The sequence below is a fragment of the Sapajus apella genome, unplaced genomic scaffold, assembly GCF_009761245.1.
Source record: "Sapajus apella isolate SASKATOON/1434 unplaced genomic scaffold, GSC_monkey_1.0 scaffold23, whole genome shotgun sequence".
In the NCBI taxonomy this organism is placed as follows: domain Eukaryota; kingdom Metazoa; phylum Chordata; class Mammalia; order Primates; family Cebidae; genus Sapajus; species Sapajus apella.
The window spans coordinates 6,029,721-6,046,967 of record NW_022436963.1 but is presented as its reverse complement, the minus strand read 5'-3'; the positions used below and the strand labels follow the sequence as shown (position 1 = coordinate 6,046,967).

The following is a 17,247-nucleotide window of genomic DNA, read 5'->3' as shown; positions in this document are numbered from 1 at the left end:
AGCAAAGCAAAACTCTCTCCAGACAGTAAACAATACCTTTAAAAGACAAAACCAAAAGCCTAACCAAACTTTAAGACTACTTGTTCAAGGATGGTGTGTTGTGGGCTATTTCAAACAAAATCTCAGAAAATCTATGATCCAGGACAACTCAGTTTGATCAAGGCCAGTACTTTTACACTAATCTTTTCCTCTGTTTTAAGACTCACTGAGATCCTCTCACTACCCTCTCAAAATTTTTAAATGGAGTTTATCAAAGCTGTTATAATTTAAATGACCTATGATCTACTTCTGACTTTTCAGGGGGTTGCCTGAGTACTGTGAAACCAGAATTGGCTGTCAGTGCACAACATCATAATCCCAGCTGTCACCTTCTAGAAGCCCCTTCATGCCCTTTCATTAACTTGAAGTAACACTGCAGTGGCCACCAGGGAAACAGTCCTAAGATGAAAGGCATGGGCAGAAAAGAATTTTGGGTATTTGGCTGTCATAAGAACTTGTCAGGATGCACATGAATATTTTGACTAAAGAATGAAACACCCCAAAGGATTTTGCACATTCTAGTCAGACTCATTTAACTCAGAGGACAGAAGACTAGCATGGATGATCACACTGCCAGTTCTACACAGGTTTACACAGAAGGTCATAATCCTCCATCCCCATCACACAAAGAATGTGAGAAAATGGCCTCAAAGCTCCATTCAGACTGTTTAGCCAGAAATAGACAGTGAGAACTGCCAACCCTGGACTCATATAATTTCACCCACAATCTCATTCTGATGGCCCTGATTATATTAAAATGTAATGAGTTTGATGCTTTTGTTTTCAATGTTTTGTGGATGTTATAGTGATGTGAAAAAAAAAAAAAAAAAAAAACTTTTTTCAACCACAATCCTTTCCCAGGTGGCTCATCTACTCATTTATTCATTCATACGTCTATGGAACACCTACCTCATAGGAACTGGCATGGTTGCCCAGAGCATTTTCCTTTTGGAAAGTCAGGCAAGTCTGCCCAGCAGAGGCCTGTCTCTTAGCCATGGGTATAGGCATCCGAGCCCGGCTGCTGACTAGGCTGCCCCATCCCTTGAGATTCAGTCATGGCTCCAGAATGGGCACCTGATTTAGCAGAACGAATCAGAATTCACAGAAGACACTTAGAGGAGATAGCTGGGGAGAGGGGATGACTCCTGACATCCAGTCTAAGGTTTGGAGCGCAGACTTTTCCACCCCAGTAATTTGGTGCTGGGAAGCTGATATAAATTTCCAGTTTGCTTTTCATGAACTTGCTACTATCTGTCACATGTCGTTAAGTCCTGAATGAACATGGCCTAACCCTGAATTTATGATAAAAATGGAAACTGGTTCAAATTAAGCAATAAAGTTCAGCATTATTTAAACATATCCCCAGATACTAATAAAAAGTAAATGCTTTGTCGTCTAAGTTTTTCTCCAAATGAAAAGATCCATAAGGTAAGAACATCAAAACTTCCTGTCATTAAAAAGTGAACCACAATCAGTACTTTTTTTAATAAGTAAAGCAACCTAACATGCATTATACGACTGTTCACACCAACTTAATAAAGCCTCTCTTCAAGAATTCCTCACCTACTTCAGATTATTTTTCAACTGCACTTTTTATTTTGAGGTAATCATAGGTCCACATGTAACTGTAAGAAATAATAAAGAGGCCAAGCATGGTGGCCCACGCCTGTAATCCCAGCACTTTGGGAGGTGGAGATGGCAGGATCGCTTGAGCTCAGGAGTTTGAGACCAACCTGAGCAACACAGCAAGACCCCATCTCCTACAAATAAAATAATAATAATAATAAAAAGAAATGTCACACATTCTTTACCCAGCATTTTTCAATGATGTTATAAACTACAGCATAATATCATAAAGGACACTGCTATGGTTAAGACACAGAACAGTCCTCATGTTACTCTTTTTTTTTTTTTTTTTTTTGAGACGGAGTTTCGCTCTCGTTACCCAGGCTGGAGTGCAAGGGCACGATCTCGGCTCACTGCAGCCTCCGCCTCCTGGGTTCAGGCAATTCTCCTGCCTCAGCCTCCTGAGTAGCTGGGATTACAGGCACGCGCCACCATGCCCAGCTGATTTTTTGTATTTTTAGTAGAGACGGGGTTTCACCATGTTGACCAGGATGGTCTCGATCTCTTGACCTCGTGATCCACCCGCCTCGGCCTCCCAAAGTGCTGGGATTACAGGCGTGAGCCACCGCGCCCGGCCCGATGTTACTCTTTTATAATCACATTGCCCTCTCCCCACTCCCATGCCTAACCACTAATCTGTTCTCTACTTCTATTAAACTTGTCATTTCAAGAAAGTGCTATCCTTCCTCCACTGAATTGTTTCTGCACCTTTGTCTAAAATCAATTGCGCGTATTTATGTGGGTATATGTCTGTGTTCTCTATTCTATTCCATTAATCTATATGTGTATTTCTCTTCTTTTAAGATCATCTTACTATTCTAGGGACTGTGTCTTTCTAGGTAAACTCTAGAATATTCTTGTCCATGTCTACAGAAATTTTGCAGATATTTCTGTAGGAATTACATTAAACCTACATAACAGTCTGAAGAGAAATGACATCTTTACCCTGTGGAGACTTCTTATTTATGAACATAGTAAGTCTCTCCATTTATTTAGGTCTTCTTTGATTTCCTTCATCAGCATTTTGTAATTTTCAGAAAATATAGCCTATATACACATGTTTTGCTAGGTCTATTTATTTGGAACAATTATAAATTGTATTATGTTTTAAAATTCAGTTACCATTGTTAGTATTAGTATATAGAAATAGGATTTTTTGTGTGTGTTGATCCTGTATATGTGACCTTACTGAGCTCTCTTATTAGTTCTAGGAGTTTTGTTTGTTTGTTGTTTGTTTGTTTTTTTGCAGATTCTTTGAGATTTCCTGTGTACACAATCAGGCTATCTGAAAATTTGAAGTTTTATTTCTTCCCTTGTAACCCATATGCCTTTTATTTCTTTTCTCAGCCTGACTAAAACTTATACTTTGTTGAATAAGAGTGAGTTTGTGGACATCCTTACCTGTTCTTGATCTTAAGAGGAAAAGCTTTCAAACTTTCACTGTTAAGTTTGATGTTAGCTACAGGTTTCTGTAGGTGGTCTTTATCAATCTGGAGAAGTTACTTCCCATTCCCAATGCACTGAGAGGTTTTGCTTTTTTTTTTTTTTATTATAAATTTTTTTTAATCAAATCCTTTTTCTGAGTCAATTGATAGGATCATATGAGTTGTCATTTTCAACCTACTGATGCAGTAGATTACACTGATTGATTTGACATGGATATTAGATAGGCTTTGCATATCTAAAATAATCCTACTTAGAGGTAGCATATTATTTTTTATATACATCAATGGGTTTAACGTGCTAAAATTTTGTTGAGAATTCTTACATGTAAGTTCATGAGAAATATTGTTCTTTTTCTGCTCTGTCTTTGGTTTGTCAGGGAAATGCTAGCCTCATAAAATGAGCTGAAGATTTCCTTACTCTTCTGTTTTTCTGGAAGAGATTATGTAAATTGATATTAATTCTTCTTTAAATGTTTGGTAGAATTTTCCAGTGCAAGCACCCAGACCTGAAAATGTTTTTTGGAGGGGTGGGAATTAAATTATCAATTCAATTTATTTAATAGTTATGGGATTATTCTAGCTATCTATTTCATCTTGGTTGGATTTTGATAGTTTGTGGTTTTAAGGATTTGATCAATTTTTTTCTAAGTCATTAATTCATGAGTGTAAAGCTGTTTATAATAGTATTTTATTATCCTTTCAATGATGGCAGGCTCAGTACTGGTATCTCTTGTTTCATTCTGGATATTGGTGATTTGTCTACTCTCTTTTTATTTTATTATTTTTGAGATGGAGTCTCGCTCTGTCACCCATGCTGGAGTACAGTGACGTGATCTCAGCTCACTGCAACCTCCGCCTCCTGGGTTCAAGCAATTCTCCTGCCTCAATTTCCCGAGTAGCTGGGACTTCAGGCACATGCCACCACACCCAGCCAATTTTTGTGTTTTTAGTAGAGACAAGGTTTCACCATGTTGGCCAGGATGGTCTCAATCCCTTGACCTGGTGATCTGCCCATTTCAGCCTCTCAAAGTGCTAGAATTTCAGGTGTCAGCCACTGTACCCAGCCCTCTCTTTTTATTTTTATCAGTCTTGCTAGAGGTTTATCAATTTTATTGATTTATTTGTCAAAAACCAGCTTTTGGTGTCACTGATTTTTCTCTACTGATTTCCTATTTCAATTTAATTGACTTTTGCTCTTTATTATTCTGTCTGTTCTGCTTGCTTTGGTTTTATTTTGTACTCCTTTCATTAATTTCTTGAGGTAGAAACTTCAATGATTACAGAACTTAAATATGTAAGTATATAGTACTATAAATGTCTCTCCCAACATTGCTAGCGCTTAGTTCCACATCTTTTGATATGTAGTCTTTGTTTTCAGTCAGATTTTTATATTTTAAAGATTTCCTTTAAGATTTCCTCTTTGACCCATGTACTTTTTAGTAGTATACTTTTCAATTTCTAAGTGTTTGGGGATTTTTCTGCTGTCTTTCTGTTATAGATTTCCTGTTGTAGTCCATTGTCATCAGAAATTATATTCTACAATTTTAAAGATTTAAAATTTTTAAGGTTTCTATTATGACCCAGAATATGTTTTATCTTGCTTAACGTTCCATGGGCGTTTAAGAAGAATATTCTGCTGTTATTTAGATAGAGTGCTCTATAAATGTCATTTCAATCTCATTGGTTGATGGTGGTGTTCAATTCTTCTATACCCTTGCTGACTTTTTATACAGTAGCCTATCAACTGGTGACTGTGGAATATACAAGCCTTCAATTATAATTGGAAATCTGTCTATTTCTATCCTCAGCTCTAACAGTTTCTGCTTTGTGTATTTTGAAACTGTGTATTTTGGTCCAAACACACTTAGGATTGTAATGATTTTTCTATGGGAGTGATCCTTTTATTATTATAAAATATCCGTTTCTAAGTCTCTAGTAATTTTCTTTGATATTTCATCATTATGAAATATCCCTTTCTAAGTCTCCAGTAAAGCCCTGAAGAGACTTTATATGATACTCACATAATCACTCCTACTTTAAAAATAATGTTAGCATGGTATGTATTTTTTTCCATCTTTTTACTTTCAACATATCTGTTATTGTATTTCAAGTGAGTTACTTACAGTCAGCATATGATCATTTGATTGGATCATGTTTGTGTTTTTTTTAATCCACTCAAACAATCTCTGCCTTTACATTGGTGGTCTTCAGAACACTTAAATTTCAGGTGATATGGTTTGGCTATGTCCCACCCAAATATTATCTTGAATTGCAGCTCCTGTAATCCCCGCGTATCACTGGAGGGACTTGGTGGGAGATAACTGAATCATGAAGGCGGGTTTTTCCCATGCTGTTCTTGTGATAGTGAACAAGTCTCATGAGATCTGATGGTTTTATAAAGGGCAGTTTCCCTACACGTGCTCTCTTGCCTGCCGCCATGTAAGATGTGGCTTTGCTTTTCCTTTGCCTTCTGCCATGATTGTGAGGCCTCCCCAGCTATATGGAACTTGGGCCCATTAAACCTCTTTTTCTTTATAAATTACCCAGTCTCAGGTATGTCTTTATTACTGGAGTGAGAACAGACTAATATATAAGGTGATTAATGATGTATGAGGACTTGAGTCTGCCAATTAATTTTTTTCCTATTCATCCTCTTTCTAATTCCTCTGTTTCTCATTTCTTATCTTCCTATGAGTTACTTTTAAAGAATAACTTGATTGTTTTCTTATTGGTTGCTCTAGGCATTATGATATAAATATGTCATTTATTACTGTCTCCTCATATCAGTATCTACCATTTCTAGTGAAGTATAGAAACCTTCTATTTAGGTCCCTTTAGTCTTCACACTTTTAAAATTAAATTGTCTTAAGTATTCCATCCATAAACATTGGATATCATTTCAGATGGTGTTATAGTTTTGCTTCAACCATGAAACATAATTTAAGAATTGCCTGGGAACTAGGATACTCTAATTCTACTTTTCTCACTCACTCCAATGTTCTTCTCTCCTTTCTGAAGTTCCAAGCTTTCTTTTGTTATTTCCTTTCTGTTTAGAGAATTCCCTTTGGACATTATTTAAGGGTAGGCTTGCAGGCAACAGTTTTGCAGTTTTCCTTCCACTGAGAAGGCCTTTATTTCTTCTTTGTTCCTGATGGAGATTTTCACTGGATATAGAATCCTAAGTTGGCAGTTCTTGTCTATCATTATTTGAAAAATGCTAAGCTACTTCCTTCTGATCTTCATGATTTCATGTGAGAAATCTATGTAATTCAAATTGGCATTCTATATAAGCAATGTGTCCTTTCTCTCTGGCTGTTTCAAGACTTTTTCTTGTCTAGTTATATTCATGATATGTCTTGGCATGGATTTACATAGTTTATTCTATTTGCAGTTTGCATAACCTCTTGAATATGTATGCTTATGCCTTTCACCCAGTTTGGGGGAGTTTCCAGCCAATACATCTTTAAATACCCCTTCAGTCCCATTCTCTTTCTCCTCTCCTATGACTTCAATGTAATGAATGTTACTTTTTTCTTATTCTCCTACATGTCCCTGAGACTGTTCATTTTGTTCCAATCTATTTTCTCTCTGTTGTTCAACTTGGTTATTTCTATTGATCTGTCCTGAAGTTCATTAATTTTATCTGCCATCTTCTTCACTCTGTTGAGCTGATCAGTGAGCTTTTACTTGGTGGTCGCATTTTTTAGTTCAACAATTTCCATTTGGCTCTATTTTATAACTTCTACTTCTTTGGGAGATTTTCTACTTTTTCAATTGTTGCAAAAGAATACCTAATTGCTTGTTAAAACAATTTTGTAATTCCAACATCCAATTCATATAAATATTGGCTTCTGTTGATTGTTTTTTCTCATTCATGTTGTTATTGTCCTGGTTCTTGGAATAAAAATGGGCTTTTTAATTGCATTCTAGACATTATGGATTTTATATTATGAGACTCTGGATCTGATTTCATCTTTTCTCTTAGCAGTCATTCTCTGTGAAGGATAGCCCAAGGGCCAAGGGAGTACAGGTAGGGCAAAACATCAATGTCTTGTTTGGCCCCACTGAAACTATGTAGGATTGGTTGTTACGTTGATGTTTTGCTGGAATAGAAAAAATGTAATTACAAAGGTATTCTGTGGTCCTCTGGCTAGAAGGAAAAAGATTTCCTGGAGTTTTTTGTTTTCTTTTTTTTAATTTAATTTTTATTTTTATTTATTTTTTTGAGATGGAGTCTCGCTCTGTCACCCAGGCTGGAGTGCAGTGGCATGATCTCAGCTCACTGCAACCTCTGCCTCCTGGGTTTAAGTGACTGTCCTGCCTCAGCCTCCTAAGTAGCTAGGATTACAGTCATGTGCTACCATGCCTGGCTAATTTTTGTATTTTTAGTAGGGACTGGGTTTCACCATGTTGGTCAGGCTGGTCTTGAACTCCTGACCTCGTGATCTGCCCATCTCGGCCTCTCAAAGTGTTGGGATCACAGGTGTGTGTCATGGTGCCTGGCCTTTTTTTTTTTTTTTTTTTTTTTTTTTTAATCTGTGCCTATTGTTGGTCCAAGTGAGAAGATTCTGGAATGCTCTGTTCATGATATATAGGAGTCAAACAGGAAAATCAGGGAACTTCCCTTTTGTCTTTAAGGCCCAAAGCCCCTAGACATTTCACTTTCTCCTTTTCAAGTCTTCTCATACAGATTAAGCCTTTCTAATTCAAACATTCAGAATCCAAAATATGCAATTCTCCAAAATCCGAAACTCTTTAAGCACCAACATAATGCTCAAAGGTCATACCCAAAGGAAATGCTCACTGGAGCATTTTGGATTTCAGATTTTCAGATTAGGGATGCTCAACCAGTAGGTATAATGTAAATATTCCAAAATCTGAAAAATCATAAACACTTCTAGTCCCAACCATTTTAGATAAGGAATACTCAACCTATACTTGTATGCTGTGCTACACCCAGGGCTTCTTAGTTATAAAGGTGAAGACCTCATTGGAATATGGTTACTCCATACTGGCAGAATAAAAAGTCCAGATTAGTTTTTATATTCAAAAGTATTCCAGTCTTCAATATCCATAAATTCAAAGGCAATTTAAAACAATTTTGTAGACCATTTCCTCTCATCACTTTTTTTCCTTCATAAAACTTTCTATTTCCAAAGATCACACTGTCCTTTGTTCCTCTGGGAAGCAATCTGAAGAAAGGCTTTGATCATTTAAGCGTCTGTTCTGTTTAATATTGCAAGCACCAGCACTGAACACCTATTTGAGGCTCTGGAGGATATTACAATATTACACTGTTGGAATATGGATGAGATCTTCACCTATACAATGGCCAAAGGGGAAAGGTCTCTAGAGAAATGTGGCTATAGACTTAAGTCACTTTTCCTACCTTAGCCTAGACACTACCCATGAATGTGGATTCTCAGGTTACACTTGTTCTTTGAACTACAATGTACTTGGTTTCTCCCTCCCAAATAGGAAGCTTATCATGGTGATTCTTTCCCCTCAAATTGAAGCCCAGATATTAACTCTGGTATATTTTTTCCGTTATACTTGGTATTTCAGCTGGAATGAATTTCTCCCAATCATCTGCTGTTCACTTCCTCAACGATACCCAAATTAAGTTCTTCTACTACTTGCATCTAAGATAACACCAATACAATTTAGGCCAGGGGATTCTCTCCAGCACATAGAATGTGCCATACAGAAGTCTACCTTAGCCATTGCCCCCAGCCACCTCATGCAGGTCTATTCTCCAGGGGAAGAGCAGCTCTGTGTGTCAGGTACAGAAAATCAACACGGGCAATGGCAGCTATGAGTAAGGTCAGGTGTGACATGGTTGCAGCCACAGAAACACCTTCAAGTGAAATTTTCGGCTGGTCCTGTAGGGGTGGCATGGTGGTAGTTGCGGTAGTTGTATCTGACAAATTCAAAAGTGGCTTAAGGGGAACAGGACTTATTTTACAGAAGTCTACTTTAGAAATTTTTTCCTAAGATGCTCCAAAACTGGAGGGGAAAACCTCTGTTCCATTTTGCAAGATTCTCCTTTACCATCTCTTCCTTTTGGTCTACAATATTGACAGAACCAGCAATGCTCAGCCCATTGAAGATACAATAGTGAGCAGACAGCATCCCTATCCTTGTAAGGCTTACCTTTAAGATCAGAAAAGTTACCCCATCTGTTGCCCCAATGACCATTTAATCAACCATGAGAAGGACAACAAGGGAAATAACAAGTTGGTTCAATTTTCTTTGAAATCTCAGCAAGAGCCATATTCTTTCAAGAGTGTCAACGTATGCATCAGGCACGCCACAGCATGTGTTTATTAGAGTATGAGGATTTCAGAACTAGCAAGCCTCTGAATTCAATGAAATTATTTTAGTGTCATGATTTTCTTTGCGCCTCTTAAAGAATATTCTACACATGGGGGCTCCAAGGGCCTCAATGAAAGGGCAATGCATTTGATGAGGTTTTCTTTTTCTAATCAAGACAGATTTATGGTAAAACAATCACTATGAGGGAGACAGGAGTGTGCTGTGACTGTGATGCTCCCCCCGCTGCCCCTACCTCCTTGTTTGTCCTGTCTGCTTGCACCAAGGTTCCATTCAGGCAAGGTTCCACATAGTGAAGCTCCTCGTTATACTGCAAAGGAAAAGAGTCAAGAAGAAACAGTTAAGGAATTGAAGAGTACTTCTTAATAATTAAGGAGATATGCATATAAACAACAAAAAAGTGGCATAATCACAGGTTCCATTTATTCACATGAGGTCACCACTCCCACGGGTGACCCTCTAGGCAATTATGACCAAGTGCTACAGACACTTACTCTTTTCTTGTTTGAAGGATAAACTTCTAGAGCACGTGCTGGTAGATGGCAAGGTTCAGGGTATACTCTGTTAACTAACCATTCTTTGGGGTTGCCTCCAAACACTGGCAGTTCCCTGGGCATGGCTGACAGCCATGAGCCCGTGGTCCAGGTGGGATCTGCAGAGCATCCCAGAGTTGCATGGATACAGCTCCAGCTACTGTCTTTGGCTTCATGAAACCAAGGGACACATGTGTCAGTTACACATGAGTGGGGACAGAACAAGCCTTAATGTTCGCTGGTCACTCTGAGAGAGTATGTGGGTACCAGTCAGGACACTGCATGCACAATTTCCCATGCACTGCCAACGCCAGCACCCCCATCACTTCAATCTCAAAATACTCAGAATTGGGCCCTTTATTTTTTTTGCCCAAAGCTCACAACCAGGTAGCAAAAATGTGAGTATTCTTATCTTCATTTCTCTCAGCAAGCTTGTTTCTCTGCCCTGCAGGGAGGCTGGTCCTTCCAAAACACACATCTGATCATCTTGCCTTTTGTCAATCCCATTCACAGCTCCCGTTGCTGTGCAGATAAGAAATCCTGGGGCTTTGCGAGGCTCTGGATCCTTGGCCCTGCTGACGCTTTAGCATCTTCACTCATCAACCTTCTCCTAAAACTTGTCCTGGCCAGCCATTATTCCCCTGCTGTCCTCTGACATGTCTCCTCTGAGACATTGGATCAGGCTCTCCAACGCTGGGATCCCTGACTGGAGTTCTCTCTCTGGCACCTCTTCTCTCTGGCTGATTCCTGTTCACATTCTGGGTCAGGTCATTCCTACCTCCTCTGGGAAGCAGCTCTGGTGCAGGCTAGGCACCAGGTTAGGTCCCTCTTCTATATATTCCCTGTAAATTCTAATTATCTGTTGCCTGGATTCCCCACCACAAAGTGGGACCACACCATTAGGGCTCATGCCTGGTCCTTCAGTGTAATTCCTGCGGCAATTACATGGCTGGACCCAAAGCAGGTGCCTGAGGACCATTTGATTGATGACAGTGTCACAGTATATCCACTTTAGCAGCCAAAGAGGCCTGGAGCTCCTGAGGGAAGAGAACAGAGCCATCTCTCCCAGACCCAGCTAGCTCTTAAGCAAAGCTGGCCTAGGGAGTTTGGGCTTTAAAACCACAGTCGGCAAGGACCATGCAGGGCTGTGAACGTGAGAGTGAGTGAAATAAAGAGATAAGCTTGGGAAATCACTCTGGATACACCTCAGGGACAGGTTGACAAGGGGCTAGACCTGAAGCTGTTCAAGAGCAACTGGGATGCATCAGGTTTCCCATGAAGAGAGCCTCACTAAGCAAGCAGGGGTGGTGATCATACTGACCTTGGCAATTAACTGTTGAGCACTTACTGCATCTAGGCACCAGGTAAACTTCATCTGCAGGTTAAGCACCTCCAATTACTCCCCCTTTACAGATAGGGAAACTGAGGCATGGCAAAAATGATCACATTGCCCAAAGATTCCAGAGAGTAAGGGAGGGGGGCGGCGGAGTTGAGATTCAAATCCAGGCAGACTGACCTCACAGCCACTCACCACAGGACCTCAATGCCCACAACTTATCCTCCCTGGCTCCCAAACCTCCAGATCTCCCCATCAGTCAGGCTTGCACCCTCTCTCTCTTCTTTGCATTTAGTCATATAAAAGCATTTGAAAAATTATCCCAATGGTTTGAGGGCTTAAATATCTTCTAATGAGGCATGGAGTAAAAATATATTTATGAAATTAGCCATTGAGAAATGGGAGTACGACTTTTAGTCAACAAACAGACATCATCTCAGGATCCAAGAAGCAACTGCACAGTTCAATATGAACGAAAATTCCACCAAAGCTCTCAGTCTCTCTTGGACTGACCCTGGAAGGTGCTGAGAAAACAAGCATTCCCCTCTCCTTCACTTCCCTGGCTGACTGATGTGGTTTAGGGTGACAATACACCAATTTCTAAGGCCTGAAGCACAAAAGGTCTTAGCCAGTCACAGCCATCCAGTTCCCCTCTGTTGGACACAACCTTTCATAGACTGTCTTGCAGCTAGGGGCAGTCAAATGACCATGGCGTAAGGGGAAGTTTGCTGGACAGTTTCAATGAAATGTCTTCCCGCCATTAAGGGAAAACTCATCTATACCCACTCTTTTCTTCCTACTTGGGATGTTATTGCGTGGAGTTGCTGTAGCCATTTTGCAACTATGAGGTTACAAGACAAAGAATGGAATATAAAGACCAAGGAAGACAGAGCAGCAAGATGGAGCCAGTGTGGGTCCCTGAGGATAATGCTGAGCTACTGTCCAAAGACTGCAGCCACTCTCCTTCAGGCTTCTTACATATCATCAGATGCCTGAAGCTGAACCAATCATTCTTCACCTGTTCTGTAACCTAGAGCCCAAATCTTTCCTAATTGAGGTTCCCACCTTGGTTTTACTTCCTCTCATTCTTCCATTCTCCAGGTAAATTGAATCACTTCACTGACATTCTACCTAATGCACACTCTCAAAGTTGATTCCTGGGGTTGTACAGTTTGAGCTGGAAGCCAGGTCACTTGGGTCCAAGTCCTGCCTCTACCATGTACTCACTGTGTGGCCTTGGGGAAGTCGCTAAGCCTCTCTGATCCCAGAATCTTTTGCATAAGAAGATACTAATTCACCTTCTGGTCTCCCTTTGGGGGCCCCTGCAGAAATTCAGTGAGGCAACGGACCGGAAACTGCCTTGCTAGTATAAAAGTCTATACATGTGGGGGCTGCAGAAGGGATTTAAAAGTCAAGAAGACCAGGGAGTTCTTGCCCTCATCAGGGAGGTACATGTGCAGTAATCAAAACCATGCTCGCCATCACTGTGTGTGCTATGGCCTCAGTGGAAGAATCTGCTCTTCTGAATCCCAGCCAGCTTGTTAGTGGCATCATCCAAGCTTGCAGTTGACTAATTTCCCTTGACTGCATCAGGATAAAGCTATGCCGAGCAATCTGGTCTGTATCACCAGGGGGAGCCGGGCTCAGCCATGTGTGTAAGGGAATGGTGCACACCAGGCAGCTGTACCAAGGAGGCCTGCTGGCTGTGCATGCTCCTCTCACTACCCAACAGCTCCTCCCAAGAGGGACCCAAGGATGCCCCATGCACAGAACTGCTTCCAGACTCCTTGCAGCCCTTTATTTGGAAATCTTTCAGCTTCTGCATTTTTATGTATGTTCCCTATATTACTATTTTGTGAAACGATGATGCAGAAGGGTCATATATATTTACAAGTCAAGATGTGGTCACCTCTTGCCCTAAGACGCAACAGCCTTATAAATAGCTCTCCTTGATCCCTACTTAAATAATCTGATCTCAATAGTCTAAGGAAGAAAAGGATGCAACCCACATCATCACCAGCTAGATGCAATTTCCTTCTATAATTTGCTTTTACTCCCCTGCACTACCAGGAGTGAACTCTAAAGAAGTACTTAACCTTTTTCCTTCCTGCCCAAGTGGTTAGTCCTTCTTGCAAATTTCTGGGAAATGGGAAGAGTCTCATAGCGAGAGAGGAGTGGGCCCACGCTGCCCTGGAAACAGGTCCAGTCCAGCCTGTCAACCACACGTTGAGGAAACGGACAAGAACTTTCACCCTTTAAAGAACTCAGAAGCTGCCACACAGCACGCGGGGGCTTGGTCACTGTTGGCTTTCTTCTCGCTGCTTCCTTCCTGGTTAGCTTTCCTTTTCTGATTCTCACAAGGGTAGAACAGTAGAGCTAAAGCAACGTAGGCAGGCAGGCCTGGGTTCAAATCCTGACTCTGCCACACACTAGCTGAGTGACCTTGGCCTCAGTTTTTGTGTTGGGGAAGCAAGTATTCTAACTGCACCTCTCTCATGAGCTCATTGTGAGGACGAAATGAGATAACAGTCAACAAAGAACCAGGCACATGAGAAAGGCATCTAGGTGCACATGCACAAATGCACAAAAAAGAAAAGAAAATATATATGTGAGTGTGATGTGTGCTACACAGAGGGCAAGACTAACAGGTGACACCCTGCACCCAGAGCTGGAGCTTGCCATGTAGGAGGGGGGTGATGTCAGTGTTGGCAAAGTGACCCACTCTTTGGAACAGGGGGCATGTGTCTTTGGCCTCCTCTGGAGACCATGAATCTGCGTTTGTTGGAGATAAGATATCATGTCATCAGGCACATGTCACTGTCTACGCACCCAAGATAAGCCCACACATTGTCTCACTCTAAGCCACTCTCTGAATCCTCCCAGGGACCAAGGTCTTTGGCAGACAGGGAGCCAAGATGGTGCAGTCGGCTTACTGCCAATTCCCCATGGAGGATGGCATCTGCCACAGAACTCTTGACTTCTTTATTTCCTCAGTGTGTATTACCCTAAGCACTTACTGTGTGCCAGGGCCATAAAACAGCGGCTAAGTTGGCTCATGAACATCACTATAGAGTGACAATGAACCATTTTTTGCTTTTCTTAGTAAAAGAATATGTTCATTCCAACCGGACATAGTGTCTGTTTTTCCTTTTGTTCCTTTTTTTGTTTGTTTTTGATATGGGGTCCTACTGTGTCAGCCAGGGTAGAATACAGTGGTGTGATCACAGTTCACTGTAGCCTCCACCTACCAGGGTCAAGCAATCCTCCTGACTCAGCCTCCCAAGTAGCTCAGACCACAGGCACATGTCATCACGTCCAGCTAATTTTTTAAAAATTATTTGTAGAGACATGGTCTCCCTATGTTGCCTAGGCTGGTCTCAAATTCCTGGGCTCAAGCAATCCTCCCGCCTCAGCCTACCAAAGTACTAGGGCTACAGGCATGAGCCACCGTGCCTGGCCCTGGTTTTCCTTTTTATGACAAATACTGTTCATCTGTGATGTTGCAACAATCCCTCCAAAAATAAAAACAGGTTTGAGACAAACCCACAATCTTCCTCAGGTATTAGACTGCATCCCACCACTCTTGCTGAGGAAACTGTCCCTCTGTCTGCATTCAGCCTCCAAACTCTCTGCTCTGAGGGCAGAGGACACGTTATCACATGCCTTTTCTTTCCTTTTGCCCCGTGTCTGTGAGCATTCCCTACACCTCTCCTTTCACAGACACAGTAAAGTGATCAATGAGGATGTTAATGATGATTTAAAACAGCAAAGGCAACTTTCATTAAATGAAGGGCTGGAACGTTTTGGAGAAGGATCTAAAAGCAATGCAAATGGGCTAGACCCTCCCACCAAGGTTCACAGGAGCTTCCGCGTTAGTGTAGAATCCCAGCATACACTGCTGGCTTAGGTGAATCACAGCCCAAAAGCCAGAGAGCCAAGGACAACTGACTTTGGACTCTGAGTAATAGTGAAGAATCTACCAAATATTGGAAGCTGAATTTGACAGATGAAAGCCATGCCGCTTTCAGGCCTAAAAGAAGGTCATCAGTCACCTAGGAAAAGGGCAAGGAAAGACCTCCCTAAGCGGGAGAGGCTTTAGGACGCATCTCAATACCCTGCCCTGAAGCTGAGACTCACTTTTGTGTCTCTCCACTGCCTCCATGGGCTGTCCCAGTTCCTCCACCTGGCTGACCAGACTGGTTCAATCTAGCTTGCCTCTCTCCATCCAGTCTCATTCATTTCACAATCACTCACCTGATCCACCTGCCTCCACATTCACCCGCACCCCCATGTGAACCAGACACACTGAGAGCTCTTTCTTGGGGTCTGGGGGTTCTTATACATGCAAATGGTACTTTCCTCCTCAGTCGCTGACTCCTTCCTTTTATTCTCCCTGCCCTGTCCCATCATGTTTGTCTACACCTGGCTAGCCTATTTATCTTCAAATGTCCACTCAGTCATTAGTTCTTCCGATAAGCTACCACAGAGCCCCACAGGGTACATGCCCCAGATCTAGACCCCCCGCCCCCTAACTACTCCCTCTCCAAGGCTACATTGGCCACGATGTGTTGTGAGACCTGCTTCCTGGTAGCCCCCTCAACAAGGCTCACACACACAAAACCTACATCTCTGACATCCTGTCTTAAGTCAGCCCCAATGCTTAATGCTGAGCACTCAATACTATTTGTTGAATGAATCAACAGAACAAAGAAACAAGAAAGCAAAATTGTAGAGAAGATCACTGATGGAAAGACTTAGAACAAAGCCAGGAAAAAAAATTGGCACAGAAACAAAAAATAAGATGAGAATCTCTACCTCTTTCAGAAAACAGATAAACAAAAAGTAAAGGAAATAAGTGGCTATGTTTCAAAGAATCCAAAGTTCTGCAAAAAAAAAAAAATAATAACCCATAGAATTAAACACTGCCATGTTCATGTAATGCAAGAAACTGATGCAGAATTGCTGGGACTCCATTAAATATTTTTATGGTTTTACTGGTGCACTTTTGATTAAATAACCTTTGAATGAAAATGTGTAGGGATTATGTAATAAAGCAGATGAACCCGCAATATTTTCACCAACACAAGCCATCCCAGGGATCTTTTGCATTACAAAAGCATCTTATGTAATTTGAAACACAACTGGACACAATTAGTAGTACAGAACAAATGAGCACTGAAAGAAAATGCTATCCTCATACTTTTAATACGGAATCGATTACCTTAAAAAGCCAATCCACAGCAGGCAAAGCATTGGAGAAACAGTTCTAAAGAAAATCTGCAAATTAAAACCAGGGCATCAGAAAGTTCTTGGTTGAACTAACAAATGATGCTCTTCTCAATTCAAGTCTGCACAAATACGGGCTGCAGGAGGCATTTAAATTGACTTAACAATGTCAGCCCAGTTAATACTGTGTTCGTTTAATGCATGGCTTAGGCTTCCGTAAAGTCATTTTTCAAATTTCAGCATCGGACAGAATTAGCACCCTCATTTTTATGATAATATTGTTAATGTAATGCATGGCTTGAAGTTAGACTTCAAAGTGAATCAGAAAAATATGCCTTTTCTCTTGTCAGAGACATCGCTCTTCATGCACCTTAAAATTTTAACTTCAACTGCACAAAATTATTCTCATATTTCAACTCTTCTTTCATAATTCAATCAGTTAGTTTGTCCATTTTAGATAGATCTTGCAATACCTTGGCCATAAAAGCTAAAACAGTTTTTAACATTGTCTTTTTATGCTTATACTCTGGATGATCAAGATCAGAAACTTTTCATATAACATAAAAGATGAAGTTCACAATGAACTTAATAAAACATGCAAAACCGAAAGATGAACTTAAGTGGCCAAGGGAAGTCTTTCCCACTATTTAAGTCTCTTTCCTCCTTTCTCCGTGATGGCACTGAAAATCAAGTGGCAATGATGAATTAG

The 17,247-nt window shown here is 40.9% G+C and overlaps 1 protein-coding gene across 9 annotated transcripts in view; it reads right to left on the bottom strand.

Moving 5' to 3' along the window:
- Positions 1-17,247, bottom strand: part of CACNA2D3 (calcium voltage-gated channel auxiliary subunit alpha2delta 3) — a 933,834-nt gene that overhangs the window by 457,982 nt on the left and 458,605 nt on the right. For all 9 annotated transcript variants that reach the window (XR_004272347.1, XR_004272353.1, XR_004272348.1 and 6 more), the window contains one exon: positions 9,679-9,753. Coding sequence is in view for 2 of the 9 variants with exons in the window: in XM_032289508.1 (XP_032145399.1) it covers positions 9,679-9,753 (75 nt within the window). In the remaining 7 variants the exon portion in view is untranslated. The remainder of the gene's footprint in view (positions 1-9,678; positions 9,754-17,247) is intronic.